Here is a 27,219-nt window from a genome sequence, read left to right as displayed (position 1 = left end):
GCTTTATGCTAATGGGGTGACTCTGGGTGGGCCCCTAGGGAGCTTCAGGATGAGGGCTGGTTGCCAGAGGGACCAGCCAGGTGACTAGAGGGTTGGAACTTTCAGTCTACCCCCTGACCTCTGAGGACAGGGGAAGGACTAGAGATTTTCAGTCTCCAATGTCCGGTGATTTAATCAATGATGCCTATGTAATGAAACTTCCAGAAACACCCCTAAACGACAGAGTCTGGGAGCTTCCAGGATAGTGAACATATCGAGGTTCTGGGAGGGTGGCGTACTCAGACGGCGCATGAGAGCTCCACACACACCACCAAATACCTTTCCCTATGCATCTCTTCCATTTGACTGTTGCAGAGTTGTATCCTTTACAATAAACCTGTAAACCTAAAGTGTTTTCCTGAGTTCTGTGAGTCGTTCTAGTGAATTGTCAACCTTGAGGAGGGGGTTGTGGGAGCCCCTGAATTTGTAATTAAGTTGGACAAAAGTGTGGGTAATCTGAGTACCTGGGACTTGAGACTGGCATCTAAAGTGGGGGCAGTCTTGTGGGACTGAGCACTTAGACCTGTGGAATCTTGCACTAACTTAAGTATGAGGATAGGATTGCATCGCAGGACACCCAGGTGGTGTCAGAGAACGTAATGTCAGAAAAAGAGACAACTCACTATGTTTACCCTAAATGGAGACCAGACATTTTTCTGCTCCAGCAGAGGAGCAAATGAAAACCAATATTTTTGAGCACCAGCAGCCATTAACCAAGTTGCAAACATGAAGCACTGATTTAACACCAAGGTGAAAGTGGACTTTTTACCTGAAACATAGATGACATAAGAGCTGGTTTTTTTGAAACTGACCTATTTCTCTCTTAATGCTCTTGCTCAATCCTTTACTTCCACACCTTCTTCCAGCGAAAATAGGAGCTGGAAGAGGTAAGCAGTCTTGGCTGACCGTAATGTTTTAAAAGTCCTCTCTGGGTTGAGCAGACAGGTATGGCTGCAGTTCATTGGCACTGTGAGCCAGAGGTTGCAGGTGTTGTTTTCTTCTTGCTTTTTTAAATCCCTAGTTGATAGTGTGAATGGTCCATTTTCAGTCCATTATTGCAAGGTGGATTTGGAGAAGAACTTTCTGCTCAGGTTATTGTCTTCTCACAGTGAAGAGACTACTGCCAGTTTTGTGTTTTGGTCACATATTGCTACCTGGACCCCTGTGCCTTTCTAAAAAATTCTTTTTGACTTTGTAGTAGGACTTAAGTGTGAGGGGGTGTCAGTGACCTTGTAACACTTGCCGATTTGTTTCCTTGGAACCAAGATGGTGTCAATAAGGCTCACTTCATGGGTTGTTTTGTTTCAGTTTAGGATAATGCTCCAAGGTCAAAAGCATCCCCTTCTAAAATTACTTTACTGGCAAAAAAAAAAAAAAAAATGATTTTCTCTAATGAGTTCCCCTTTACATTTATGTGCACCTTTAATGATTTCAGAATGCTTCCACAGTATTTCTTTTACCACTACTGTCAGCTCAGGGCCAGTATGATTGGCCACGTTTTGAAGCCAAGGACATGGCGGCCTGGACTGGGCGAGTGGTTTGCTTTAGCCCATGCAGATGGCGGTGGAGACAGGCCTGGAATCGTTCCAGGGCATGTTTTCCACACCGGGAGCAGAGAAAACCAGCCCCTACCTCTTACCCTCACTTGTGGGGGGAGTGGAGGGTTAGGGGAACAAAAGATATGAAGATGAATAAAAAGTGGGCAGTTTGCAGTTACCTAAAGCAGCTCCAGAACATTCACAGGGCAACATCGCAGCAGGAGGAGTAATCATCACTCTGTGCCTCCAGAATTGACTGCCCTACTGATGACTGCTGCTGACCAGGAAGTAGAATAAAACTTCTGTAAAAACGCCTGATATCTGGGAGCATAGACACCAGTAACATGTAGATAAAAACAGAGCCAGAGGCTTTAAAAATTCCTTCCCCTCACAGCGGTAGTCCAAACTGTATCAGAATCCATGACACGGGCAGCATGAGCGGAAGTTAAAGGCAGCCGCATCCAACTTGTGAGGTTGTGTGCGTGCCCAGGGTGAGCCACGTGGCCATGTGATTCTTCCTACTCCAGCTGTCCTCAAGTGAGTGGTGATCACAGAATATGTCCAGTCTGCCCAGCCTTTTGCGGTCAGACACTAGCATTCCTGGGAAGGAAATAGCAAGAGCTAATAAAACCACAAGAGAAGCTGGATAGTACTCGTTTCCATCGTGTGCCAGTGCCAGCTGCTGCCCCCCACCACCTCCCTGAGACATTGTCCTTATAATAACAAATAACCAAATCAGGAGGTGATGTGTTTTAGAAAGAGCTCTCTGGCTGCAACATGGAAATGGGACTAAGGAAGGGAAGAGAGGAGAATATTTCAGCCGTCTTCCCCAAAGATGAGGCAGGCTCCACCCAAGGCAGTGGTAGCAGGGATGCAGAAGAAGGGAGTAGTTTAAGAAAAGAACCAATTGATTTCAGAGAATAGAGGAAAAGAAGGTTTGGGGTTAGGTGCCTGAGCTCTTGATGTTGCTGTCAACCTTCAGCATCATTCAGCTATCAGTGTTAATGTTGCTTCCAATATTCAGGCACTCAGGAAGAGCAGATTTGGTGTGGGTGTGAGAAGAAATGGCAGGTTCAGTTTGGGACATGCTGAGTTTAAGTTTTCTACACATCTCAGTGTATAGCTGGGAAGATAGCGGGGAGATGATTCTGCAGTTTAGGACTAGGGAGCTGAGCTTGTCATATAATTTTGGGGGATCATCTACAGGGAGGCGGTGGATAATTCCTTTATCTTATTTTTTCTTTTTTTTAAAATTTATTTAATTTATTTATTTTTGACTGCGTTGGGTCTTCGTTGCCGCGCATGGGCTCACTCTAGTTGCAGGGAGCGGGGCCTGCTCTTCGTTGGGGTACACAGGCTTCTCATTGCAGTGCTTCTCTTGTTGCAGAGCACGGGCTCTAGGTGTGAGGGCTTCAGTAGTTGTGGCTTGTGAGCTCTAGAGCTCAGGCTCAGTAGTTGTGGCGCACGGACTTAGTTGCTCCGCGGCATGTGGGATCTTCCCGGACCAGGGCTCGAACCCATGTCCCCTGCTTTGCCAGGCAGATTCTTAACCACTGCGCCACCAGGGAAGCCCTGGATAATTCTTAAGAATAGAGGATGTCATCCCAGGAGAGCATGTGCATGAGCAGAGAAGCTACTGGTCAGTGACTGAATCCTGGCGAACCCCGCTGCCTGAGAGATGGTAGTATTAGGACCCTTCCAAGGTTCCCTCTTACCTTTTTCCCTTCAATTAAAATCAATGCTTTCCTCATATGCTTGACCTGATGACCTTCTTTTCTTGCTATGACCCACTTTTTCTCTCTTTTTGGCCAGCCCAATTTATTAGTTTCCAATTGCAGATCATTCAGTGTGCTCTCTTTCTAAGGAAACATGCAGCAGCCATCTTCGAGTTAATGCTTTTCCTGGTGCTGTCACTTTCTTCTTTCAAAGCCCTTCTTGATTCTCACCACTCCATAGGAGTCTCTTCAGATTAGGTCTCCCTTAGCTCCAGCGGCAATTAATCAACTCGCAGGATAGTGGAATGCAGGAAGTGGAGGGTCCAGCTATCATTTGTCTCTCTCTCGAACGTGACAAGTGAGGGGGAAGTCAGGTCAGATGATGTGAGATGACTTGCCCAACACTATGCTGTCAGTTAAATGTAAAGTAGAGAGTAGAAATTGGGTCTCCTGACACCTAGTCAGGGGTTCTTTCTGTTAGGGTGTGATGCCTCATAGTCTTCTTCTGTGTGCCATGGTGATGGTTACTTTCCTTCATTTAAACATCCCGTTTCATTACTACAGTCCCCTCATCCTTCTTCAGTATAGCCCTATAGAGAGGCAGAGCAGCTATTGCTCTTATTAAATTGGCTCTCATTTGATATGGATCACTACCTTTATTCACTCGTGCCTTGAATGGACATTTCTACCACACATAATCCAGAGACCAAGGAAGTAACAAGGCAGTCCTACAAAAATACGTGTTATTATGAAAGCCTCAGGGATTGATTGATTGACTAGTGTAAGTACCTGATAAGTATGTCTGCTATCACTAAGGTAAAGAATTATGATGGCTCTTCTCTAACCACTTACACACACACACACAATCTCTCTGCCTTACCACCAACCTCTCCCTCACCCCAACTCGCACCCTTTAAGGCTGTCCTAGATGCTTTCTGCTGAACTGACCTCTAAATAAAAGAAGATTAACAAGAGGATCAAATACTTTGCAAATTCATCTCAAGTTATTAATGATTGTTGTAAACATGTGGGTGCTTCAGTGGTTATTTTAGGAGAAAAAAAAGATCTCATGTGTGTGTTTACCTAGCTAGTCACTAGAAGATATTTGAATGTGTTAGCTTCATATATGGCTGTTTATCTAGTATAAAAGAGACCCACACCTTTTCTAGGCAAATTAGTGAGATCATATCTCCCCCACCCAAATCCTTCCAATTAAAGGTAACAAAAAATTGATAATGAAATATTTAGTATTTATTATAATAACCTATGAATTATGGACAAAGCAAATTTGACACAGTAAAATAATATTTTTATGTGTTGGTATGTTTTCTAGTACATGGGGGCCCGCTGTATATTTATTTTGTGTAATCCATTTGTGTTCATTTTAAAGCAGTCAGAACAGTCTTCCTGTTTTACATGATAGATTTTTTTTTTGTGGTAAAATATATGTAATATAAAATTAACGATTTTAACCATTTTAAAGTGTACAGTTCTGTGGCATGAAGCACATTCACATTGTTGTGCATCTGTGATTATAGATTTTAAAACATGGCCTTGGGTGATTCTGGCTATATCTGACTTGTCTGAAGCATGAATCTTGATTGGGAAGGCAGGCATTGCATCAAAAAGTAGAGGGTACTTGCACAGGTTAACTTTTTACAAATGTTGCATCACCTTGTGTTGTTTTGGCTTCACGATACTTGGTCTTCCCTATGTGTCATATATTAAATAATAGAGGTAAATTACATTTATATTTATATTGCACAACACTTTCTAGTAACTGGAGTCATGTGACACATTGCAAAACGTGGCATGGAAATCTCTAGCTTGGGTGGAAAACCAAACCCCCTAATATCCAGTCTGGTTTCTCTTTACAGGGCAATTTAAAGCCAACCTTTAAAGAATTCACTTTAAATAAACCTACTACTCAGTTAATAAATTATCATTTTTGAGCATTTACTTTGTACCTCCTGCTATGCTAAACATTAGATTTATAGCTATCTCATTTAATTCTTACAACAACTCCATTATTATCTCTATTTTACAGATGAGAAAATTGATACTTAGTTTATCTAAGATCAAGCAGGTGGTAAATGACACAGTCAGAACTTGATCTTAACCATTCTGCTATACTCCCTTCCTCCTAAGAGTGTCAGGTAAGCACTAAGCCTAACAAAGTAACTAACAGATTGAAGACATGCGATACTTCTTTATTAAGTCATTCAGAAAGAAGGTCGTATTTAAGTGATATGGCATAAATTTAGTTTAACCACATTTTAATAGGAAGGCCAGGAAGAAAACCCATGTAAAAGATCATTTAAATACAGATTAAACTTGGGTTATTCCTCTTGTCGTTACAGGGGTGGGTGAATGTTTCTCCGTAAGAGGTTGTGCCAGTAGGATGCACTCCTGTTCATGTTGATCTTAATTACTTAATAGAGGCAAGCAGGATGGAGGGAGCAGTTGTTGATTCTGTTTCACTAGCTGGAATACTGAGTAATGAACAGGAAAACTATATAGATCTGATTTTTAGATTGTGTCTTTCAGTTTCTCTAAAAGATAGATTGTCGGTGTTTTTTTAAGCGATGTCACATTCTATGTAAAACTCCTTTTAACATAGCTTATTGGAGAGGTGGTGTAGCAGATGGCTCTTAGTCAGAGCTGGTGTGAATTCTTCTCCTTTGTGAGCTTGAGCCTGAGCAAGTTTCTCAGTTCCTCCCATCTTCACCTTTCCCACCGTTAGAGTTGAGGTCATAATACGTACCTCACTAAGTGCCCAGTAAATGGTAGCTTTCCTCTTTCCACCTCCCACCACCTTTCTCCATTCAACAGACAATTACTGAGAATCTCTTGTGTGTTAGCTCCTGTCTTGCACACTGAACTCTTCTAAGAGCTCATAGTGAGAGGCAGGGAGGCATCTGACCAGCTATTTGTGATGCAGTTTAATAGAAACGGTAGAACACTCACCATTCGCTCGATGCCAAAGAAGCACCAGGTATGGAACAAGTACTTGTTGGGGGTGGGGGGGAGGGGGTTGAGTGAGTAGCAGTGTTTATTTTAAACATCTTTTGTGTTTAACGGTCATTCAGTACTTGGTGAACATTAAACTTTTGTGTTTTGTGGTTAGAAGTTAGCTTGACATAAACACTAGTCTGATTTGCAATGCATGGCAATTTGATTTTTGTTGTTGGGTTAACAATATGGTCGAGCAGATACAGCATTCCTTATAGTGATCCCTATCAGAAGTTACTGCTTTTATGAGACTGAAACCACCCCTGTACCTGAAATATTGTTAGCTTGTTAATAGCACACAGGGTTGTGGAACTATGATACTTAGGGAGCATCTAATATGTGGCAGGCCCTGGGTGACAAGGGAAGTCCTCACCTTCCCAGAGCCTGTGGTGTTGGGGGAAGGTAGACTGGACAAGAAATGGGCACAGAACAGCATGGCACACGGTATCCTTGTTGGGTGGTATCTTGACGCTTCCGCTGGTCCCAGCATTATTCCTGTTGCATTATACTGTTAATTTGTACAAAAGAAGAATTTTGAAATTATAATTTGATGTGATATTAAGGTCATTTAAGACTGCTGTGGCATTTATCCATTGATCCATCACTGATTCAAATTGACTCACTGTCATTATAATGTAGCCAGTCAGGCTGAATTTGACAGCACTTCTGCATTCAGATTTGTCAGAGGTCATGTTTGGTGAGTAAGCTGGCAAATTTGAAATTTTCTCCTTTCTTTCTGAAGGGTGAAGGCTTAGCCTCTGCCTCTGAATCTCTGTACCTGTCAGGAGCAGATGGAAATGCCTGAGGCTCTGTCCCCACTGCTTTGCTTATCACCCTTCCAGGCCCACCGTGTCTGTACCCCAGATGTGTGCACAGATCTTTCAGAGAGCCAGGCCTGCTCCTCCATACCCTTGGTTCCTAACTGGGTGGGGAAACCTGATCTGGTATTATTGGTTCACTCAATAATTGCTTACTCAATAGTTATGATGAGCGCAGGGGCAGAACTGGGACATGGGAGCATTCTAGGTGGGCTATTAACTTGTTACTCTGGGCAGGCTAATGATTTGGTGTCACTTCAGACTGCTATTCGTTAAATATTTGTTCACATTTTTAAGAGAAGCCAGGAGCTGTATGAGAGAGAAGAGGGTAGCCAAAGAGCCCCTCTAGTTCCCACTTCTGCCAGTGGCCAGGATCTCAACTGACCAGAAGTAGCAGACTCTTCGTCTTTCCTTCCAACCACATTCTGAACAATCCCTGAGAAAAGTCTGGTAGATACTATTTTAGTTTAATTTAGCTAACTTTCCAAAGATGTTTCAACACCCCATTGATGAATTGGTACAGGGCAGCTGCCGTAATATCGAGGCGCTTAACCTAGCCTCGGAAAGAGATGCTGGGATAGATCCTGAGAATATAGGTAAATGAGATTCTGCCCCAGTCCTCAAGGAACTTGAGGCAGTAGCTTATTACATGTCATGAAACAGTGTGAGAGAACTATCGATAAAGTATTCCAGGAAAGCAGAGGGAAGAGCAGTGAACGCAGCCTGTGGAGGTCAGTGTGGCTCATGGCGGTGATTCATGGAGCGATCCTAGGGTGGGACCGCTGGTGAAGTGAAATGTCCCTCTCTTCAGTAAATCTGGTATTTTGATGAAAATAGGATACTTTAATTTTACGCAACCTAAAGCCTTAATCTTATGGAATTGCACAAGGCAGGTTGAATAAGTGTGACATTGCAGGGATTCTTGCCATATTGACCTGCAAAGATTCTTGACTTCTTGCTAAATCTTAAAAGGAATCTATCACTGAAAGAAAAATTCTCCCAAATGGAAAGCCTTTCTCAGATTCTAAGATTTTATAGTAGGCCTTTGCTTTTACTACAAAGGAGTTTGTTTTGTCAATCTCCGCTGTCTCCACTGACCAGAAGGAAATAAGAGCACCCAGGCTTCTCAGTTTTCAAAGTAAAAGCCTTGGGGCGTTTTGTTTTTCTATCAGAAAGCTGATTACCCCCTATTGTTCCTTAATCCACAGTCACTTGGGAGCGTTCCCTTCTGTGTCCCTCACTGGGAACCTTCTGAAAGGAGCTCTTATTTGAGAAAGGGAGCTCTCAGTGTTAGGCTTGTCATCTCCAAATCTTCCAGGATACACTTTTTTAGGTTATCTTGGAATTGATTTTTTCAGTGAAAATACACATCTTGTGTCTTGCCGCTGGGGAGAGTAAATGTTTTTCAGAGGGTAGGTAAAGCCGGTTTTATAACCCCCATCCAGCATAGCTAGCTGGGGAGCCCACTGATGCTTCCTCGGCAGCTGGGTCTGTCACAATTACTGTGACAGTCCAAGTCCTGTTTTGATCTTGCCTAATATGGACTGTTTATTTCTATTCTTAGAAGCGTCGCCATTTAGTACTTTCACATTTCATTCTTGCAACTTATACTTTGGTTCGCTGCTGGGGAGGAAGAAAGGTGATAATGTTTGCTGTTGTTTCTAAAATCAGTTTGAGTGATTTGATTTTAGGCTGGATAAAGAAACTGAGCTACATTTTGTTTTTTTACTTGACAGCAATGGCTGCACTCTGAGATGACAAGTTGTCATTGTGAGAGAGCTTTCATTAAGTTCTGCATTTATATCTTCTCCGCAAAATATTACTCTGGTTTAGGTAAATGTGAAACAGAAAAGAGGAATGAAACTCATCGTTAAAACATGTTGGGAAGCATTCAACCCAATTCAAAGTAATGCACAATAAAGCAACAAGATCCTTTTCATGTGTGGAATTAGCGAAGACTTTTCTTTTTAATGATGATTCCCGCATCTGGTGAGGGTACTACTCATATTGTTTACAGGAAAGAAAATTAGTATAATCTTCTTGGGAAGTAATTGGATGTTATATATCAGAAGCCTTAAAATGTTCATGCTCTTTGATCTATTACTCTTACTTTTGGAGGTCTATGCAAAGGAAATCATATGAACAGAGTTAGAGGTGTTTACAGCATTCTTAGTAATAAAAAGGGAAAACAAGATTCAGTAGGGAAATGATTTTGTAACCTATGACATAGCCATGTATGAACTATTATGCTTCAGAAATGATGTTTCGAGAAACTACAACAACATCGAGAAAGCCTCTGAGAAATGATGAGGCAAAAAGAGTTCTCAATATCATAACACTGAATTTTATAATGGCATAGTTGTGTAAAACTAGCAGGCCAGCAAAAACAAAAACAAAACTGGAAGGGGAAAACAATCCTAAACATTAAGTTGTTTTTTCCCCATGTTTTCCTATTTTCTGTAAGAAGCATAGATATTTTCAATGAGTTTTTCTATCTTTTATTTATAAAATGAGTGGTGCCTCATAATGCTTACCTCATTCTTCATTAAAAATTTAAAGTTCATATTTTATGCCTTGTAAATTGCCATGCTGATGGGATTAAATGTGTAGCTTGTGACAGTGATTTTGTTTCTCTCCCTGGGTTTTATTTGACACCTTTTGTAAGAGGTCAGAAAGTGATCTCTTTAACAGCAGTGGCTTTTTAAAAAAGTTATCTTTTATATGTTTCATAAAGTTATTATAGCTGTTTGAAACTTTAGAACCACGTAAGTGGATAAATTGTCTTTAAAGTGGATAAAATTGTCTTTAAAGTGGATAAAAAGTCCTATGATGCATAAAATATAACAATATGTTTATGATTTCTCTTTAGGAATTTTTCAAATAGAAACTAATTGCAGAGTTTCCGGTTGACCAGGCATTCATAGGGTAAGATGAATATTCTGAATTGTGAACACATGGTAAAGATAATTACTATTACACTGGTAGCTTGGGGCAAATAAGTACTGAATACTTAGTGTGTAAAAAGAGATTACTATTCTTACAGATGTTTTGAGTAAAGTCCGTTTGATGTTTTTAAACCAATTAAACAAAATTAAATCTGTATACATTTTGGTAAAATGTCATCTTCCTATCCTTTGTTGGCTTTGTAGGTAGGAAAGGATATGTGTATGTGTTTGATATTTGTCATTTTTTTAACATTAAAGATCTAAGGAATATAATAAATGTCTATGAGAGACTTAGATTCCATGACTCCATGTCTATATTTTTCTGATTTTTGTTTAAGGTAGCATTTTTAAAAATTAATTAATTAATTAATTAATTTGGCTGCATTGGGTCTTCGTTGCTGCGCATGGGCTTTCTCTAGTTGCGGCGGGCGGGGGCTACTCTTCGTTGCGGTGCGCGCTTCTCATTGCAGTGGCATCCCTTGTTGTGGAGCATGGGCTCTAGGCTCGTGGGCTTCAGTAGTTGTGGCATGCAGGCTCAGTAGTTGTGGTGCACGGGCTTAGTTGCTCCGTGGCATGTGGGATCTTCCCAGACCAGGGCTCGAACCCGTGTCCTCTGCATTGGCAGGTGGATTCTTAACCACTGCGCCACCAGGGAAGTCCCTAGGGTAGCATTTTTAATGTATAGAATTGGTTTGCCATGTTTCCGTAATGAAAACATGGTCATGCTTTCCTAGAGTAGGTAAGTCAGAAATAAACAAGTTCTATATCCTGTTGCTTCCTGCAAACATCATTCATCTTTTACAGTTGTGGAAGTTTAATCTTAAATTAGCTCTGTGGCAGAGCTTTTGACTTTGACATGATGAACGATTAATTTGTACACTGTATTAAACTGCATGGCTCTCCAGTGGTGTGGATATGACATATGTCTTAAAGCTGTGTCACCCAGCTCTGAACATAGAGTCCAGGTAAAGCAGTGGTGAGGACAGTGGATCTATCCCCTGCTGTATTCTGAACACCTTTCTTTTTACAGATGAAGGTAGATACTTGGACTTCTCGAGTATATCCGCATTTCCCTGCTGATTCATTGAGTTGACTGTGAATTCTTAAAAGCTAGTAATAGATCAGCTCCTTCTCTCCTTATGACTCTTCAGTGGCTTTTCCACCACTCCTATACTACTTACTATCCTAACTCTTTATCTTGACTGCAGGCCCTCTGTTACTCTACTTTCCCCAGGCTTCTGACATTCCAGCCAGGTGTCCTCCTTTCTGATCTGCACACATCCTAAGCTTCTTGCTCCTTCTCCCTGGAATGATCTTACCCAGTATCATCATCTGGTAGGCTCCATTTAGATCCCTGTTCTAATGGTAGTCCTTCTAAAGAGGCCTTTCCTCACTCCCCAGTCTAAAGTAGCTATGTATTCTTCATAACATTTCTGATTTTATCATGTGTGTGCATTTGGTTTTCTCTCTTTCCTTACTACACAGTAAGGTCCCTGAGAGCAGGGATCTTGTCTGTCTTGCACATCTATATTTCCCTAACACTTAGAACTCTGCCTGGCACATAGTAGACATTCTAAATATTTGTTGCATGAACAGACTAAATCCTGACCTTTGTTTGACAAGTACTGCTTTACCATTCTCAGTAACGTTTCACCCATTCTCTTTGGATATTTTGTTTGTGTAGAACCGAATGCAGTGCTTACTTTTGGCCATCATCCCACTCATTTTGGCACTGAAATGACAGTATAAGATGGTGCTGCTAACTCTCAACTATGCATGTCTTCTCTCCACAATAGGATTGTAAATCCCATGAAAGCAGAAACAAGGCCTCATATTTCCTTGGTATGCCTTTGTAGTCCTAACCTCCATAATTGAATGTATATAAATGTTAACTTTAGAGAAAGGGATAAGACTAGTGGCTTAATCATACGTTTAAGTATTTCTAGAATACACTGGTTTGTGTGTCCCAGAGCTAAAAAAAAAAAAAAAATCTCATTTTGATTTATAGTTTTAAAAAATTATAACACAGAAATGTTCTGGACTATTTTTGCAACTTCATGTTCCAAACCCCTGTTTTATTTTATTAATAAGCCCTATTATTACTTAGGCTAGGTGACCAGAAGCAATGCTCTCAACCTCCCAGTTCTTTTCAAATTAGGCAAGGTGGCCTTAAGCCCATGTTCTACTACCCTGTGACCCTAGAGAAGCTGCTTGAACATCTTTGAAATTTAGTTTCCTTATGTGTGAAGAGTTAGACTCTGATCTCTGTGGTTTCTTCTTGGGTTAAACAGTCCATATGATTCTGCTGCTGTGAAAGGTAGGTCACCTATGGAAGAATTACTGTAGAAGCAAATGGACTGATGATCACTGCTATCGGCCAGTCATTTGAAAGGAGAGCGTGTGTGATTCCCCAGGGACTGCACAGGGACTGGGATTGGCTCGACTTTATGGCTTGCTGACTCTGGGGTGATGGGAGGGGGTCAGGAGAACAGTTTTATAAACAATGAAGATGGCGGAGAAGGGTTTGAAGTTGCTGTCTGTTTACAGATTCTCGGAATTATGTAGCCACTGGTGGCTTATGCTCTAGTGTTAATATTACAGTAATAGGACTGCAGCTTCTCTTCATTTTAAATGTAGTCTAGATAATCTGGTAGCTTACTTAAAGCATCAAAGAATTGAGAGGTCTTTTCCTAAAAACACAATTACCATCTAAATTAAATGCACGATGTATTTCATAACCATCAGAAACAAGGAGTAGTGAAACAATGTTCCTTAAAGTTCAACAACTCCGATTTAATTAGGATTTCTAGAGTTGTTCACGTGCTCTTAATTGTCGTATTCAGTAACTTTCTCCTGGGACTTTAGATGATAACGGGTAATTTTTCTAATATTTAACATATTATCTGATTGTTTCACAGATCCATTTCCACTCTACAGCTTTGTGTAAGAAGCTGCAGAATGATAGTTACACATCACTATTCTCCTTTGGTTTCTCTGTTTTGACTATGATGTCAGACCCTTTGATTTCTGTGCTCCAGAAACACTGTGCTGCTTTTTTACCTCACTGACCCTGCTATTCTATCCCCCTTTACTCTTCCTTGTCTGATAGTCCTTCCTCATCTGATATGTTATAAAGGGGAGAGAGATTCTATTCTTCACTCACTAAATTCTTTCAAAGAATTAATTCATTTCTGTGGCACTATCTACTACTTAAATGCTCTTGACTTCCTATTGTGGATTAAAGATGGCTGCAAATACTTTGTGATTTTCCCCATCAAGAGATGGAGTCTATTTCCCTTCCTTTTGAATCTGGGCTGGATCTGTTTCCTTTTTGCCCCATCAAAAGGAAGAAATGGTGTGGAGTAATTTCTAAGGCTACACCTTAAGGAGATTTGTAGCTTCTGCTTTTGTGTGCTTGTAATGTTCCTACTTAGAACTTAGCCACCTTGCTCTGAGGCAGCCTAAACAGCCATGTGTGGAGGAGTGACAGAGCCCCTGGTCATTAGCTGAAGCTGAGCTCCAGGCCAGCAGCCAGCCAAAATGCCAGCCCTGTGACTGAGGCATTTTGGACCTTCAGCCAACACCACATGAAACAGAACTGCCTCATCATCCCACAGATTCATCAGAAATGATGAATGGTTATTTCAGCTGCTACGTTTCGGGATGGCTTGTTACATAGCAATAAAGAACCAAAACAAAAATTGGTGCCTAGAAGTGAGGTGTTGCCACAAGAAAACATCTGGCATTGGCTTTGAGACCAGGTAGCAGTGAACCTGAAGGGGAAGTAAGAAGATTATTGGACTTCCCTGGTGACGCAATGGTTAAGAATCCACCTGCCAATGCAGGGAACACGGGTTCAAGCCCTGGTCCGGGAAGATCCCACATGCCGTGGAGCAACTAAGCCCATGCACCACAACTACTGAGCCCGCGTGCCACAATTACTGAAGCCCGCGTGCCTAGAGCCTGTGCTCCAAAACAAGAGAATCCACCGCAAAGAGAAGCCTGTGCACTGCAACGAAGAGTAGGCCCCGCTCACCGCAACTAGAGAAAGCCCGCACGCACCAATGAAGACCCAACACAGCCATAAATAAATAAATAAATAAAAGTTTTTTAAAAAGAAGATTCTTTTTTTAAAAAATAAATTTATTTATTTATTTATTTTTGGCTGCATTGGGTCTTCGTTGCTGTGCGCGGGCTTTCTCTAGTTGCATTGCTGTGTGTGGGCTTCTCATTGCAGTGGCTTCTCCTGTTGTGGAGCACCGGCTCTAGGCGTGCGGGCTCAGTACTTGTGGCTCACAGGCTTAGTTGCTCCATGGCATGTGAGATCTTCCCGGACCAGGGCTCAAACCTGTGTCCCTTGCATTGGCATGCAGATTCTTGACCACTGCGCCACCAGGGAAGTCCCAGAAGATTCTTAATGGTGGCTCGAAGAGCAGTGAGGAAATTGCTATTGGAGGATATAAAATGGTACCCTTGTTATGTATTGACAAAAAAATTAAGATTGACACTTACAGTAACATGGAAGATAGAAAATGAACCTAACCGATTTGTGGATCTAGCTTAGATTTCCCAGCAGAATTTTGGAAGTACCAATTGACTTTTTAAAACCACTTATGACCAAAGTATTGTAAGAGAGAGATTAATTATAGAAGAAACGGTTCAGATTTTAAGTAGACTTTAGAGGACATATTTCCAATCCAGAATTTTCTGGGGTCGTGAATAAAACTGTTTCTTTCAAAGTAAGAAACGGCCTCAGGTTGAAAGATCAGATCCAGAGCAGCACTAGTGCAGTAAAACTTGGTCTTAAGGTACAAATAAAAGCCAGGCAACAGGTATAGGACCCTGTATTAAGACTTCAAAAAGATTTAAGGCAGTGCCTCTTCTCAGCTAGATAGAAGGGCTTCTAAGAATCTTAAGGGTGTTGTCCCATAGCATCCTGGACATGATTTAGATGACAAGATCCTAGACTTCAAGCCTGAACTTGATGCCATAGCAGAATGAAACGTTTGGGGGACTTGGCAGAGGGTGAGGCTTTCATGTGAGAGGAATGTAAATCATTTGTGGGCAGAGAGTAGACTGCAGTGGATTAAACACGGCTGCACATTCTTTGCCTCTTTTCCCACTGAGAGGAGGCATTTGCCTCCTTGAATCTGGGCTGGTACCTGACTCCTTTGACCAATAGAATATAGTGGACATGACACCGTGTAGCTTTGAGAGCTATCCCATGAAAGAACTGCAGGTTTTGCCTCTTTGCTTGAAATGCACTATTTTAGAACCCAACCACCAAGCTATGTGAGGACACTCGAACAGCCACAAGAAGTCTCACACAAAGTACCAGCCAGCAGTCAGCACCAACTACCAACCTGATGAATGAGGACATTTTGGACCTTCCAGCCATCTTTGTGCCAGCCAACACCAGGAAATAAAAGAACCACCCACAGAATCACAAGAAATAAAACTATTTTTAAGCTGTTGAGGTTTGGAATATGCAGAATAGTTAGCCAAAATCCTTCCCATCTATATGCTTCCAAGTTCTAGCCTCTCTGTGGAAAGGCTTAATCATCTTAGATACACCCTGCCTAACATGTGAACGAAATATTCTTCTGCCTTCTGCATTTTTGTACGTTCAGTTATTTATTGTACAAATACTTACTGTACACCATGTGCTATAAACTGTGGAAGATCCTATAATACCATAGGATCAGAATCGGAATCCTTTTGACCCTGTTTCTCCAGGGACCTCTCTTAGGACATTTGATGTTGCTAAGTGGCATTGAATTTTCATTTACAGTGACTGTTTCATTCACTGCTTTCTTTTCAAATATATTACAAAAGTTCTCCATATTATTTCTGGCCCACGTGATTGAAATAGCCTTTCAGCCACCCCCTTGTTTCTAATCCTTCTCCTCAAATCCATCCTGCAAATCTCTCTAGCTCGGTGACTCAGTGTTCCCCTGCCGTACGCCTGAGTCTCTGAAGGTTCCTCTAGTTGATGGTAGCTGTTACTTTGTAGTTTGTGGGGAGGGGGAGTACTCTAGACATCTGAAACTTCAGGAAGACTTAAAAGGTAGGCACTTTCCCCAGATATTTCATTGCCAATCTGTCTTGTGAGCTTTCTCCTCCTGGGAGATTTGGAAAAAAAAAAAAAATTGCTGGCCTCACCTAGACCAACTAAAGTGTTCTTTAAGAGTGGCCCTGGGTTTAAGTTTCTTATAAAAGTGCCCCAGGGGATTCTAATGTGAAGCCGAAGTTGAGAACCACTGTCTTAGATTTGTGATTCTCAAGAAGTGGTCTCTGCACCAGCAACATCAACATTAACCAGGAATTTGTTAGAAATACACATTCTTGAGGCCTAACGCAGACCTACTGAATCAGAAACTCCAAGGGTGGGACCTATCACATTGTGATTTCATAAGCTCTCCAGTGATTTATGAACGTTGATGTTCGAGAAACACTTTGCTAGATGAATCCTAGTTCCCTTCTAGATCTCAAAGCTAGTGTCTGGCTAGTGATCATTTAAGTGCTTGAGAAATGCTAAGTAATTGTCATCAGTTTTCTGAAGAGTGAGTGGTTCAGGGGGTTATTTATAATAGTATAAAGCAAAGGAGCAAATTAATCCTGGATACTAATGCATCGTTTCTCAGAGAGAGAACTCAAAGAGCTCGGTGCTTTGTGACCACCTAGAGGGGTGGGATGGGGAGGGTGGGAGGGAGCCGCAAGAGGGAGGAGATATGGAGATATATGTATATGTGTATAGCTGATTCACTTTGTTATAAAGCAGAAACTAAGACACCATTGTAAAGCAATTATACTCCAGTAAAGATATTAAACAACAAAAAAAAAGACAAAATAAAATTGCAGTTAGATATATGTTAGACCCAAGAAACATCTTTTTTTTAAATAAATTTATTTATTTTTATTTTTTTATTTTTGGCTGCGTTAGGTCTTCGTTGCTGCATGCCGGCTTTCTCTAGTTGCAGCGAGCGGGGGCTACTCTTTGTTGTGGTGCACGGGCTTCTCATTGCAGTGGCTTCTCTTGTTGCAGAGCACGGGCTCTAGACACACGGGCTTCAGTAGTTGTGGCAGGCGGGCTCAGTAGTTGTGGCTTGTGGGCTCTAGAGCACAGGCTCAGTAGTTGTGGTACACTGGCTTAGTTGCTCTGCGGCATGTGGGATCTTCCCGGACCAGGGCTCGAACCTGTGTCCTCTGCATTGGCAGGTGGATTCTTAACCACTACACCACCAGGGAAGCCCAGACCCAGGAAACATCTTGATGAGAAGTAGGACTAAGCATTTTGAAAGGATGTAAGGCGATTTTAAAATCAATTTTCAGTGAGAGTAGTATAGAGAAACCCCATTCTGTATTGTTTGGCTGTGTCCCTGCCTGGGGCCAGAGACAGAGAGCTTTGAAGTAGCATCCAGTTCTCATCATACAATGACTCTAAATACCATCTGATCATCATTTGTTTATTTTTTCACTGGTTGTTTTGGAAATGCTTTCAAAGTAAAACAAGGACTAGTGGGAAGTAAAGACTGGCTAACTTGAGTGTTGTTGTTCCAGTCTTAGAGACTTTGGGGTGAGATTGTCAGATGAATTCATCTGCTTTGAAAAGCTTTTATGATTTTTTAACAATGTTTAAAAGCTAAAGGAATGGGATTAGGACCATAAAATCCTTTACTTTTAACTTTGTTTCTTTGAACTGATTTAGTACATTTGTATATTAGAAATAGAGATCTGATTTGGATTGGATCCTCATTGTTTGCAAAAATATGGTCTGGAAAAAATTTCCTGGACACCCAAACAGTATTAAATGTTGTAATGACAAAGGACAGCTATGGTCTAACTCTCCAGTTAAGCACTTCAATTAGAAAAATTAACATCATTTAACATATAGGAATGCTTGAGACTTTTCATACATCATTAAATCCAGATGCTATATATTTATATAAAGTCTTAAATTGTTCAGTGGAAAATGTTCAGTAGAAAAAGTCTAGCTGAGAAAGCAGATTATATAGTATGTAAATGGAGACATTGCGGAAAGCTATATCCTTTGTATCCTTATCTTTCAAAGATTAAAATGGAACCCAGTTATAATGCAGATGTTGGGGTAAGTTGATGTCTTAGTCCCTTCAGGCTGCTATAGCAAACTACCACAGACTGGATGTGGATGACTTTAACAACAAACATTTATTTCTCACAGTTTCTGGAGGCTGGGAAGTCTAAGATCATGGCACCAGCACATTCAGTGTCTGATGAGAACTCACTTCCTAGTTCATAGATGGCCACGTTCTTGCTGTTTCCTCACATAGTGGAAGGGGCAGGAGAGCTCTCTGGGGTCCTCCTTATAAGGGCACTAATCTCATTCATGAGGGCTCCACCCTCATGACCTAATCACCTCCCAAGGCCCCACCTCCTCATACTATCACATTGAGGGATTAGGATTTCAAAATATGTATTTTTCAGGGACACAAACATTCAGTCCATTGCAGTTAGGGGAGGGAGTTAAATATTCAATTTTTTCTTAGCTTTTGAAAGAACTCAGACTGGCTTAATTGGATTGAATGGTCTGGACAGTGTGGTCTGGTGTGGACAAGGCCTGAGATTTTAGCCTGAGGACCTGGGTTCTAGTTGTTGCTCTTTCTTGCCAGTTTCGTCACCTTGGACAAGATAACTCCTTTGGGCCTGCCTTATTTTCCATGTTTCTAAAATGTGAAGGGGCTTCCCTGGTGGCGCAGTGGTTGAGAATCTGCCTGCTAATGCAGGGGACACGGGTTGGAGCCCTGGTCTGGGAAGATCCCACATGCCGCAGAGCAACTAGGCCCGTGAGCCACAACTACTGAGCCTGCGCTTCTGGAGCCTGTGCTCCACAACAAGACAGGCCGCAGTAGTGAGAGGCCCGTGCACCGCAATGAAGAGTGGCCCCTGCTTGCCACAACTAGAGAAAGCCCTCGCACAGAAACGAAGACCCAACACAGCCAAAAATAAATAAATAAATAAATAAATAAATATTTTTTTAAAATGTGAAGAATAATATTTATCTTAATGGTTTGTTGTAGGTATGAAACAAATTAATGTAAATGAAAGTATTTTGAAAGTAGAAAAACAGATATTAGATTATTAATAACAGATTTTTATTCTCTTATTGACAAGGAACTCATCAAAGGAAATCTGAATTAGATGATTAGAGGAAAAGTTTATAGTTCTTAAAAAGATGAACAGGAAAAATTCTTTACAAATAATTCTCAATTAGAATAAATATGGCAGGGCTTCGCTGGTGGTGCAGTGGTTAAGAATCCACCTGCCAATGCAGGGGACCACGGGTTCGAGCCCTGGTCCAGGAAGATCCCACATGCCATGGAGCAACTAAGCCCATGCGCCACAACTACTGAGCCAGTGCTCTAGAGCCCGTGAGCCACAACTATTGAGCCCACGTGCCACAGCTACTGAAGCCTGCATGCCTAGAGCCCATGGTCCACAACAGGAGAAGCCCCCGCAATGAGGAGCCCACGCACTGCAATGAAGAGTAGGCCCTGCTCGCCGCAACCAGAGGAAAGCCCACACGCAGCAACAAAGACCCAATGCAGCCAAATAAAAAGTAATAATAATAAAATAAATAAAATAAAAATAAGAAAGAATAACTATGGCGAACTTGTAGTCAGTTGTGGTTCACTAACAGGTTAGTTATAGTAGTTTCTCATTCTGATTATTTTAAAATACTACTGTAGTTGGAGGTTTGTGACTCTTCTTTCTTTTTGTGTTTAAAGTAGAAAATATATCTGCAATATCTAAAGGAAACTGTATTGTGCAGGAAGTATCATGATGGCTGGGTAGCATTCTGGAGTTATGCAATAAATTCTTTCCTGGCACATTACAGATGCAATGCAGTGGAAGAATATGTAAAATGTTTCACAGATCAAATGTCTTTATTGTGCTTAACTACACATAAATGCAGTTGTGTATCATATGTTGTCAGTCTTATAAAAATGAATTGTGAATAAGAAACTCATATTCCAGTGGTGCTAAGTATGAATTAATACACAGCTGAATTGTCACACACTAACTGTGCTTTCTGGCCTGCAAAATAATTTGATCTTCAGTAGTAATTATAAAGAAGGCTTTACACATGGATTGGTAAATCCAAAGTAAATTTCAGACATGCTAACTCTTTGATCTTTGAAAATGACAAGGTTACAAAAGTATTGCTAAAAATACCGTAAATACAATTTGGGGTCGGTACTCTGAGCTGGATTTTGAGTACTTAATAAACCAGAAAAGGATTGTATCTTCCAGGCAAATATATAAACCTTCTCAACAAGTTTTCAGAGGATACATAGGCACTAAAAAATGCAATTTTCACACCCAACTAAAAATTTTGTGTGTTTTAGAATGTTCTCACATTTCAAACTAATTAGTATATATGTAATTTAAGCTATTGCAAATGATTGAAGTAGATGCTAAAAATGACCTTTATTAACCTATAAGGTAAGGAACAAAAACCAATAGGTTTTAATATAAAGGGTAGCTACATTTAATAATGTCATAATTTCAGAGAATTTCAGTCATATTTCTGAGCTGTGTCTTAAAAAGTTATTAACTTGTAACTATATTTAATGAATCAGTAGGCTAAATTTTAAGAGCACTGAGTCTCATTTGGTTAGATGTATGATAAAGTACAGAAATTATATGGTTTGACAGGCCATCTGATAAATGCAAATAAGACCAACTGTGTATGAGGATTGAATGAGCGAAATTAGCATATGGAGACTGCTTGGAAAAAGCTAAGTGTTGTAGATACAGCATTTTAAAATATGTTAACATCTAAATTTCCGTAGAAACTTCTCTGTAAGTTAAGGAAGTTCAGAGGCTGAGCGCAATCTGGTATGTGGATGGGGTCTTATATAAATAGCTTTGCCAGAATGTCTCCCAGTGTGAAAAGTCAACTGGTCTATGAAAATCCACTTGCCATGTAATGTCTTATGATGGAGAGGGTCTCTAACGACAGTATCTCCAATTTTGTTTGTTTGGATGACCACAGCTATTTCAAGATATCTATACTTTCTCACAGAATGAAGACAATCACAGAGATGGTGTGTCTAAGAAATTTCAAAAGGTGTAGGCCTCCTGACTGAAGCACAGTCAACTTATTGGATTCATTTTTTTTCATTATAGTAAGTATAAATATTTAAAGTATATTGTTTTGGCCAATGTTGACCTGTGCTCTTTGTTGAATAAATATTTGCTGTCTGTCAAATACCCTTATTGTCAGAGCTGTTTGTGTTTACATTCTTCTACAATTTCAGTTGTGTATCTGAAATGAATATAACTCCCAGCATCTTTGAGGGGACAAATAAAGCCCTAGAATTTGAGCTGGCAGAGCCCTTAGAGATGATCTCGTTCACTTTCTTTATCCATTACAAGAAATTCCTTTGCAACATCCTTGACGGATGGTCATCTTATTCAGCTCAGCCCTGGCAGGAGAAGGGCCTGAACTATTTCACAGAACTGTTTCTATGGATGTTCCACTACAAATTAAATCACAACGTCACTTTCTAAAATGTGCACCCACCTAGTTCTGCCTCTGGAACAAATCCACTTATTCTTTAATCCAAGAGGTAGTCCTGCAAAAATGTAAAGATAAATTCTCAGGTTCCCCTAGTCATCTTTTATCTCAGCTGAATATCATCAATTACCTGTGTTCCTCCATAGGAAATGGTTCGTAGACAAGTAGCTCCTGATTATTTTGTTGCCCGATTAGTCTTTAACCTGTGACTGAACGTTGGGTTCCAGGTGTGATCTTACCAGGCAGACACAGAAGGACTGTTGCCCCTTTATCTGGGTTCATGATTTAATATGGCCACAGATTATAGTCATATTATGGCTATATTTGGCGTAAAGATAGCATATAGCTATATTTTGCATAATAGCTATGACACAATTAGCGTAATGCATGCATTCATGTCAACTGAAATCTTTAGGTATTTTTCACATGTTCATCCAGCAATGTTTTCTGCCCTCCTTTCCTCCCGTCATGTTGATGGTATTTTGGGGTCTAAGCCCAGACTTTCTATCTGTCGCATATAATCCTCTTGTTTTTGGTTTTTGTCTTGTCTTGACACACAGTTATGATTAACTGCAGTGGAGTGAAGCAGAAGGGGAGGAGTTGAGAGTTAGAAATAGACCCACTAAACTAGAGTAAGGGAAGGAAGCCCTGGAAAATTATTTAATCAAGCCATAGGTCCTAAGAGGAAGTTGAATCCATATAGTATGATGATGGCCATCATCATACTATAGGATGCAGGTGGAAAGTGGTGCTCCAGGCTAGTAGTTAAAATCAAGGATCCTGGGATGCCCTAGCAAGGGGGAGAGCATGAAGGTATAGGGTTCAGGGTCAGATGGTCAGGAATATGTTAGGGCTGACCAGCAAAAGAAAAGACACTTATTCATAGGTATCAGAGCCTCTGTAATGGGATTCTAGGGTTCAAGGCAGGATACCAGTCCCTTGAAGGAAGACTAATGAAAGCAAAACAGTTTTTCTTGGGGGTGCTACCAGTACTAGGGTATCTAGAGAGAGAAACTCAGACCCAGGAAAGATGATAAGACTTAAGACTCAAAAAAGTGCAAGAGAAGTCCATGGATGAAGGTTGCAGCTGAACCACCAGCAAAGATGACCATGCTACTGTGATTTTTTTTAACCAGAATTGTTATAAATCCAAATATTTCCTTTTATCTGTCTTACTCTGTGCCATCTTATAGGTGGTCTGGATTTTACTAGTTAACAATTTTTTAAACGATTTAGGTAAGGCTGAATACTACATAAATCATTTCTGTAAAGAGCATTGTCTGAATACTTTAAATATGAAAATGCAAAATCCACCTTGTTTTTCTGAAGGCAAAAATAGTAATAGCATGGGCCCTTAATCATTTATACTATTAGTACTTTGCCATCAAAACATTAAACATGAGAGAGAGTCCCTTCCACAGTGTTGTAACTGGGGCTTTCTTCCCCATCCATTTTTTAAGCCATTACCGTTTTGTGCCAGCTTTTAAATATTCTAAGTTGGATGTGAACGTAAGTTACAAAGCAAGAGCTTGGGGGGAAAGGAGATAATGTATTAAATCACAGTGTGTTCTGAACATAGAATTGGTACATCCCTCTAATCCTAAGGGATAATTTTATAAAGCAGTGCTTGCTCAAAGGAAGTTCCTTGTCATGGTTAAAACACAACTCTTAGGCTGTAACCGACGCTGCAGACTTGGGAGTGGAATGTGAAAGAGAGCTTATTCAGACCATTTGGAAGGTACAAAATGTGGCCGTTAGAAATTAGTAGCATAAGAACAAGTTTTCCTAATGTTGATTCAAGAAAATTCGGCTTCTGGTTTTTAGTAGTTTAGCATGAAGTGAAGATGCAGGAGGAAACTAGATAGTTGCTTCACGTCCTGCACCAAATAAATACCTTTACAGATCCAATCTGGCTGTCACCAAGTGGTCTCTCATCTAAGGGACTTCACAGTGCTCAGCTGGCATAGCCTAAGGTTTCGAATGAAACCAGGAAACTTTGATACCTTTTGATCATCAGCCCTGCTCCCCAGGTTTTGCCCCTGAGCTAAATCCTACTTGGTTATGTACAAGCCTTAGAGTTTAAGCTTATTTGGGGTACTTGCTTCAGTGGTTTTTCTTTTATTTTCCTCTTCCAGTTTCTGTCCTCCTACAAGGGAAAGTCATGATTACACTAACAGAGCTAAAATGTTTAGCAGACGCCCAGTCGTCTTATCACATCCTAAAACCGTGGTGGGACGTCTTTTGGTATTACATCACCCTGATCATGCTGCTGGTGGCCGTGCTGGCTGGAGCCCTCCAGCTCACACAGAGCAGGGTTCTGTGCTGTCTTCCGTGTAAGGTGGAATTCGACAATCACTGCGCCGTGCCTTGGGACGTCCTGAAAGCCAGCGTGAACACGTCCTCCAATCCCGGGATGCCGCTTCCGCCCCCCCTCAGAATCCAGAATGACCTCCACCGACAGCAGTACTCTTACATCGACGCCGTGTGTTATGAGAAGCAGCTCCACTGGTTCGCAAAGTTCTTTCCCTACCTGGTGCTCTTGCACACGCTCATCTTTGCAGCCTGCAGCAACTTTTGGCTGAACTACCCCAGTACCAGTTCCAGGCTCGAGCATTTTGTGGCCATCCTTCACAAGTGCTTCGATTCTCCGTGGACCACCCGTGCCCTGTCAGAGACGGTAGCTGAGCAGTCAGTGAGGCCCCTGACGCTCTCCAAGTCCAAGGTTTTGCTTTCTCCCTCAGGGTGCTCAGCTGATGTTGATTGCAACAAGCAGTCATTGCCCTACGCGCAGCCTGGCTTAGAGTCAGCTGGCATAGAAAGCCCAACTTCTAGCGTCCTGGACAAGAAGGAGGGCGAACAGGCCAAAGCCATCTTTGAAAAAGTGAAGAGGTTCCGCATGCACGTGGAACAGAAGGATATCATTTATAGAGTGTATCTGAAGCAGATAATAGTCAAAGTCATTTTGTTTGTCCTCATCATAACTTACGTTCCGTATTTTTTAACCTACATTACTCTTGAAATTGACTGTTCAGTGGATGTGCAGGCTTTCACTGGATATAAGCGCTACCAGTGCGTCTACTCCTTGGCAGAAATATTTAAGGTCCTGGCTTCATTTTATGTCATCTTGGTTATACTCTATGGTCTTACCTCCTCCTACAGCTTGTGGTGGATGCTGCGGAATTCTCTGAAGCAATATTCTTTTGAGGCGCTGAGAGAAAAAAGCAACTACAGCGACATCCCGGATGTCAAGAATGACTTCGCCTTCATTCTCCATCTGGCGGATCAGTATGATCCCCTTTACTCCAAACGCTTCTCCATATTCCTGTCGGAGGTCAGCGAGAACAAACTGAAACAGATCAACCTCAACAACGAATGGACGGTCGAGAAACTGAAAAGTAAGCTTGTGAAAAATTCCCAGGACAAGATAGAACTGCATCTTTTCATGCTAAACGGTCTTCCAGACAATGTCTTTGAGCTGACAGAAATTGAAGTGCTAAGCCTGGAGCTGATCCCTGAGGTCAAGCTGCCTTCTGCAATCTCGCAGCTGGTCAACCTCAAGGAGCTCCACGTGTACCATTCGTCCCTGGTGGTCGACCATCCTGCCCTGGCCTTTCTAGAGGAGAATTTAAAAATTCTCCGCCTGAAATTTACTGAAATGGGGAAAATTCCACGCTGGGTATTTCATCTGAAGAATCTCAAGGAACTTTACCTGTCAGGCTGTGTTCTACCTGAGCAGGTGAGTACCATGCAGTTGGAGGGCTTTCAGGACTTGAAAAACCTGAGGACCCTCTACTTGAAGAGCAGCATCTCCCGGATCCCACAAGTCATTACAGACCTCCTGCCTTCGCTGCAGAAGTTGTCCCTCAATAACGAGGGGAGCAAGCTGGTTGTATTGAACAACTTGAAAAAGATGGTCAATCTGAAAAGCCTGGAGCTGATCAGCTGCGACCTGGAACGCATTCCGCACTCCATTTTCAGTCTGAACAATTTGCATGAGTTAAACCTCAAAGAAAATAACCTTAAAACTGTGGAAGAGATCATTAGCTTTCAGCATCTCCAGAATCTTTCCTGCTTAAAGTTGTGGCACAATAACATCGCTTATATTCCGGCCCAGATTGGGGCATTATCTAATCTAGAGCAGCTCTCTTTGGACCATAATAACATTGAGAATCTGCCCCTGCAGCTTTTCCTATGCACCAAACTACATTATTTGGATCTAAGCTGTAACCACCTGACCTTCATTCCAGAAGAAATCCAGTATCTGAGTAATTTGCAGTACTTTGCTGTGACCAACAACAACGTAAGTAAATCCATTCTGCCCTTTATTCGGCCAGTCATTTGAGCATCTGCTGTTTGCAGTGTGTGATGTAGTTAAAGATAATGGACTTTAAGTCATACTAAGCCTCCTGAGCTCGGCCTGATGACCACTTCTAGACATGTGACCATGGAGAAATTATCAAAACACTGAGCATCGGTTTTTCATCTAATTTACAAGTTGTCATGGAGATTTTATGAAAAAATATATAAGCATTTGGCACAGTTCATGGCACATAGTAGGTACTCAACAAGTGTTCTCTTTATCCTCTTTCTCTGTTTTTTACATAAACATTACAATTGAAGTGTTTTAAACTAATTACTTAGTTATGGCAGTGCTTGCTTTCATTTTGGAAAAGTCTTAAGTATTTAGAAAGTTTCATAAAACTTTTCAGCTTCCAAATCTGTCATAGGAGAACTTTTTGTTAAAAATACTGTGATCATGAATTATTCATAAGTCTTTTTTGTGATACAGTAAGAACGACTTGAAATCTCCATGCATGTCTAGAAAGACAATTCAAAATGAAAGGCCTGGTTCTATAATGCAACACTAGGGCTCCTTAGAAGCTGTTTCCAGCATCTGTGCTTTAAAAATGAACCATAATTTGCAACAGTAAAGCCAAGTAAAGGAAAACTTAACTTTGCTGAAACAAGAAAAAACAAAATAAATGAGTAGTTTCCTAGGTTAAAATGTGAAGGACGAGGAAAAAGACAAAAAATCATGCTGGCTGAAAGGGCAAGAGAATGATGGTAACATCCATATGCAAAGAAGAAAAAAAAACCTGTCAGAAATCAGGTCTGCCAAAAGATGAAAGTGATCGTCCTCTAGTTAAAAATGGGAACTCTTTTCTTCTGCTCTACCCAAAAAGGTACTATCTCCTGGACATTTTATAATTCATATTTCATGTTAAATATAGCTACAAGCATGGTGTTGGCTAGTAAACATATTAATCACCAGACAGTATTTTCAGAAACCATGGACTGTTGGAAAAATACCAGAGAGTTGGGGAATGAGGCAAAATTCATACTGACTTTTAGAATTCTATGACTATATTCATATATAAAAGGATAGAACCCATTATACAGTAAACAAAACATCTTCATGTCTTAAAGGATTATGAGGTTTTAAAACTCCTTTAAGATTGATCTAGATTAGCAGTTTACATCACAGTTACCTGAAGGGCCTGTTAAAACACAGATTGCTGAGCCCCAGTCCAGGGTTCTGATTCAGTAAGTAGGTCTGCAGTTTGCAGTTCTAAAAATCTCAGGTGAAGCTGG

The 27,219-nt window shown here is 41.0% G+C and overlaps 1 protein-coding gene across 7 annotated transcripts in view; it reads left to right on the top strand.

Annotated features, from left to right (window-relative positions):
• Positions 1-27,219, top strand: part of LRRC8B (leucine rich repeat containing 8 VRAC subunit B) — a 73,295-nt gene that overhangs the window by 28,620 nt on the left and 17,456 nt on the right. For 3 of the 7 annotated variants that reach the window (XM_082477204.1, XM_082477199.1, XM_082477200.1), the window contains 3 exons: positions 9,992-10,047; positions 21,133-21,235; positions 23,763-25,927. In XM_082477204.1, the coding sequence (XP_082333330.1) occupies positions 23,789-25,927 (2,139 nt within the window). In that variant the 5' untranslated portion in view covers positions 9,992-10,047; positions 21,133-21,235; positions 23,763-23,788. Of the gene's footprint in view, positions 1-5,339; positions 5,449-9,991; positions 10,048-16,867; positions 19,663-21,132; positions 21,236-23,762; positions 25,928-26,625; positions 26,811-27,219 lie in introns of those variants that run through there. The other 4 variants (XR_014268038.1, XM_082477201.1, XM_082477203.1 and 1 more) reach the window with 4 other exon arrangements.

Source organism: Balaenoptera physalus, assembly GCF_965194825.1.
Source record: "Balaenoptera physalus genome assembly, chromosome: 1".
NCBI classification, from domain to species: Eukaryota; Metazoa; Chordata; class Mammalia; order Artiodactyla; family Balaenopteridae; genus Balaenoptera; species Balaenoptera physalus.
This window is presented reverse-complemented; position numbering and strand designations above follow the sequence as displayed.